The 5,000-nt window shown below is 37.9% G+C and overlaps 2 protein-coding genes across 3 annotated transcripts in view; both read left to right on the top strand.

Moving 5' to 3' along the window:
* The window catches only part of LOC125042152, a 30,766-nt gene extending 28,840 nt beyond the window's left edge, over positions 1-1,926 (top strand). The window contains exons 9-10 of the mRNA XM_047637618.1: positions 1,034-1,147; positions 1,801-1,926. Coding sequence (XP_047493574.1) covers positions 1,034-1,147; positions 1,801-1,812 — 126 coding nt within the window. The 3' untranslated portion in view covers positions 1,813-1,926. The remainder of the gene's footprint in view (positions 1-1,033; positions 1,148-1,800) is intronic.
* A 71-nt stretch (positions 1,927-1,997) lies between these two features.
* LOC125042244 overlaps positions 1,998-5,000 on the top strand; it is a 45,275-nt gene continuing 42,272 nt past the window's right edge. For both annotated transcript variants that reach the window (XM_047637771.1, XM_047637770.1), the window contains exon 1: positions 1,998-2,256. In XM_047637771.1, the coding sequence (XP_047493727.1) occupies positions 2,030-2,256 (227 nt within the window). In that variant the 5' untranslated portion in view covers positions 1,998-2,029. The remainder of the gene's footprint in view (positions 2,257-5,000) is intronic.

Raw genomic sequence — 5,000 nt, 5'->3', positions numbered from 1 at the left:
AGAAGGAAAGAAGGAAGAGTAGGAGGAAGAGGACTGGAAGGAAGGGAGGAAGAGAGGAGGAGGTGGAGGAGGAGGAAGTGGAGGTGGAGGAGGAGGAGGACAGGATGGAAGGAAGGAAGGAAGAGGAGGAAGAGGAGGAGGAGGAAGATGAAGATGATGATGATGATGAGGAGGAGTAGGAGGTAGAGGAAGAAGACGATGAGAAGGAGAAGGATGAGGAGAAGGAGGACGAGAAGAGGAAGAAGGACGAAGAAGAAGAGAGAGTAGAAAGAGATATTACATTGCAAAGACAGAGAAGAAATGAAAATACTGATTAGAAAATGGGGAGTAAAAATAATTGCAAGGGAGCTCGTGCTTGCTATTGCATCAAACTGAATAACAATTGCATCACACCCATAAACGTATGTGAATCTTCAGCTAGTCTATGTGCATTAATTATAGTCAAGGTCACAGTTTACTCTCTTAGTACATCCAGCACATCAAGCATTCCCCTCCTATGATATATCCCATCAAGGTATCATTATTACCATTAGAAAGGCTTAGATCATTCCTAGGTTCAGTAGTTACCATCAGATCAATAAAAAAAATATGATAATAATAGTAAAGATATATGAAAAAAAAAACTCGAACTTTAATTCAATTTAGTTACCGATCAGTTCTAATGAAAATAAAAAAGAATATTGATAATTACCATCTAATTAATCTACGAATGAATAAACTAGAACGAATGAATGAACTCGATCCTTAATTCAGTTTAGATTCACAATAGTTTCCATTCGACCAATAATAATGATAATAAAAAAAAAAAAAAAAACATGAATAGTCACCACCTCATTAGTTTAGATTCAATAGTTACCATCAGATCAAACTCAATAACAAATGATAATTAACATCACTCTCTCATCCAATCCAATAACATATGATAATAATTAACATCATTTTCTCATCAGACCCAATAACAAACAATAATAATCAACATCACTCTCTCAACTCGAATGAATGACCTGACGTGCCCCTTTCCCTCGAACCCAAGGTCACCCTCCACGTAGCTTACGTCCACGCCTTCGTCAACCCAGCGCTCTTCCTCGCTCTCCACAAAGGTCTCCGGAAGGCGGTTACTGACATCATGTGCTGTCATTGTTCCTCGGTAAGTGACGGTTATCTTTATCATTATTATCATTATTATTATTATTATTATTATTATTATTATCATTATTATTATTATTATTATTATTATTATTATAATTATTAATATACGTTATTATTATTATTATTATTATTATTATTCGTTATTATAATTATTCATTTATTATTATTATTATTATTATTATCATTATTATATTTTTTGCCTTACGTATTATCTAATGTCTTTGGTTAGATTCTGTTTTCGTTTTATTATCATTACCATTTTTATTGTAATCAACCCAGGGACAGTTGTGTAAATATGATTTCCATTCTGCTTTTTTAAAATCACAAAGAGAGCATATGTTATTATTCACAAAGAGCCTCAGGACAGCATATTCAATAGAAATGTCGAATCCATTATATTACCTAGAAATCCCTGTCTTATGTAAAATTCGTCAGCGGAAATAAATAACTGTTCCTATGAGCTCAGGATACTTCATCTCTGTTTACCTGTGAGTTTTAATTCCATTCGTAACAGGGTAACCCCCCTCACTGCCAATTATTTAGACACATTGGATGCCAAACTGCAATGGCAATTCCGACTTTTTTTTTCTTTTTCTTTTTGAAAATGTGACCTTAAATGCCATTTTCTCTTTCTCTCTTCCATTAATACAGATGTACAGATAGTTCCCTTGTAACAACCGAGGCACCGATCTCTTAACTACCATAAAAATCCGACCCATAACTGCCATGATTTCTGAATCACAGCAGCTCTGACCTCTCCTGACACGCTGACCCTGGCACCCCTGACCCCTGACCTGCAACCAGCGTGACCTTGTTGACCCGTAACTGCCGCATCTCTCCTCAGGACGAGCGGAGCAGCCGGAGCGCTGGCTTAGGGGCGATGCAGACCAACATGACCGGTTCTCGCCCCAGCCTAGGAGGGGGACTTGGGGGGTCCATGAGTGCCAGTGGGGGTCTGAGTGGCACTGGCCTGAGTGGGGGCCTCAGCACTAGTGGGCTCAGTGGTGCCACGGCCATGTCTACGGCAGGGGGAGCCCAGGCGATGCCACACTTCGACTGCGACGGAGACATTACGCCTCCATTCTCATCCATCAACAGACCATATCTGTGAGTATGCCCAAAGAGACAGATGCTTAGCTTTTGTGAGGTCGTCATTATAGCCTTAAGCCTTCATAGAAAAGAAAACCCTTGACACAAACACTAACGAAGGAATATATACTGTACACAGATCCATACACTATCTGTGAGTATGCCCAAAGAGACAGACGCTTAGCTTTTGTAAGGTCGTCATTATAGCCTTAAAAGAAAGCAAAACCCCTTGACATAAACACTAACATACGATGGGATACATGCACAAATAGATAAACAACGAGAACAAGACACGGGACATAAAGACGTATGTAATATGTAAACAAGAGGAGCTTACAGGCACAGGCAAGGGCATAAAACCTACCGCAAAATCCGATATCTAGTAAAACAAAAAAACAAAAACAAAAAAAGAAAAGAAAAAAGAAATAGAAGAAGGAAAAAACTGGGAAAAATATACAACGCATCCCTACCCCATTCAGAAAGTCCAAGAGCTTTATTTTGTGTACGTTACCTGACATGTGCGTGTTGATTCTGAAATCCAAATTTATAGGGGTAGTTACTGGTCCGTTTCCACTGTCGCTGAGCGGGAATGAAAGCTGGGGTTTGGGGAGAGGGGAATGAGGGTGGGGAGAGAGAAGGGGAACAGAGAGAGGAAAGAGGGAAGGGGAAAGAGGGAGGGGGAAGGGAGAAGGGGGAAAAGAGAGGAGAGAGGGGGAGAGGAAAGAGAGAGGAGGAAGAGAGAGGGGAACGAGGGAGAGAAGAGGAGGGGAAAAAGGAGGGGGAAGAGGAGAGGAGAGGGTGAAGGGAGAGGGAGGGAGGAAAGGGAAGGGGGAATGGACTGACAGCAAACAGAAAAAAAATATCGAGAGTTGATTACACAAAAAATACCTCTGTTATTAATGTGGACTTTTGCAACGTCAACTGCAAAGTCTTCTATCTATACAGAATGATAACAATACACGAAATGACTATTAAACACAACGGAAATGTTTGGAATGTTTGCTTGTATGTGTGTACAATTTGGGATGTTTGTGTACATGTAGATATATAAACTTATATGTATGTATGCAAAATGATATAAGTTTAAGGAGGCGAGTATACATGCTTGGATAGATATATAGATGTATTGTATACAAGTATATACCTGTTCGATGTGGGCATAGAGACGTATGACTCATTTTCAATGTCTCTATTTCTGTCTCTGTCGCTGTCACTGACACTGTCACTGTCATTGTCATTATCACTGTCACTGTCTCTGTCTCTGTCTCTGGCTCTGGCTCTGTCTGTCTGCCTCTTTCTCTCTCTCCCTCTCTCTCTCTCTCTCACTTTAATATATGTCTACGTCTGTGTGCTATATCGTGTTGTGTGTGTCCGCGTATTTCACAAACAAACAGGATAAAACACGATAGGAATGGCAATATTGCAACAAATATTAATCTGGCAAGCGTTTCTGACACTGTTAACCACTGACTCTGAATACATTTCGCGTGACAAATCTGAAACAATGTAAAGGGTCGAGAAACGTAATATCAAGCCAATACTAAAATAACAAACATGTTCCGTCTGTTAGAATTGGCAATATATATATAACATGTTTTTTTTATCCATTAAAGATAATCTTCTGTACCAATATTTATTTCCATATCGACAAAAAGTTCATGAGTATCATGGTGTTTTAAGAACGTTTATGATTAGTGTTATTATTACTTAGTTATCATTTATCAATTATCAGTAATAAGTTATAATTTTTCAGGCTGAAAAAGGGACGATGCATTCACAGTCATCTTGGTCTATTGAGGTTTACGGACCGATACTGAATTTGTGTTTAATATTGTTACTCGGAATTCTTTACCATCTCTCGTCACTAATATAACATTGCACTCTGTGATATGCTTTACGAAATTCCAGGACGTTGCGGGAATTGATATTGTGGTTGTTTCAATCCATGGTTACGATTCATTATGCTTTGTGGATCGGCTGAGTAATATTAATCCTCACACAGTTGGCATTTCCCGATTCTTCAAGTACAATTTTAATATCTACGTGAAGGTATTGGATTAAACCTTTTTTTTCGTATTCATGAACATGGCCGATTTTTATAAACAGTTTGTCCCCGCGACCTTCAGATTTATGAAACACGTGGATTTTCCAAAATCATAGAGTGAATGAACAATGGACAGGTAATAAGATTTAAAAAAAATCCTGGAATTTATTTTTCAAAGTATAACACTGTAATCTGAAGTTCCAGGAGGCAAGTAAAACATACTATATCTCTATATCTGATAACACAATCTGTCTCTTGTAAAACACATAAGCACCATCTATTTAACCGTCGAGCCGCGTAGTATTTTGGTTGTAAATGTACTCGACAGTAAAGAATCTGTGCGTTGTGTGTGTAACTGCTGTATCACGTACCCATTACTGGTTTAAAAGCTATCACAAAAAAATAAATAATTCAGGTACAAAATAGAATTGTCGTTTTAGAATTCATTTGCACTTAATTTTCTTGGGATGGTTTAGGTCCTATTCAGATTTTGAATTAATTAATGTACCTAATTCTTTCCCAGGGCATCGTTTGTTAATAGTGGGATTTTCAATATGCGTTATAAGGTAGTAGACGAAAAAAAACTATCAAAGTTCATATGTGTTTTGCTAATAATGAAAATAATGGCAATGATGATAACAACATCAAAGTGATGAGAGATTAATAATTTATCAATAGATAGATACTAATGGCAAAAATAATGATGTTGATGATGATA

This window comes from Penaeus chinensis, chromosome 31 (genome assembly GCF_019202785.1).
Source record: "Penaeus chinensis breed Huanghai No. 1 chromosome 31, ASM1920278v2, whole genome shotgun sequence".
NCBI lineage: Eukaryota > Metazoa > Arthropoda > Malacostraca > Decapoda > Penaeidae > Penaeus > Penaeus chinensis.
This window is presented reverse-complemented; position numbering and strand designations above follow the sequence as displayed.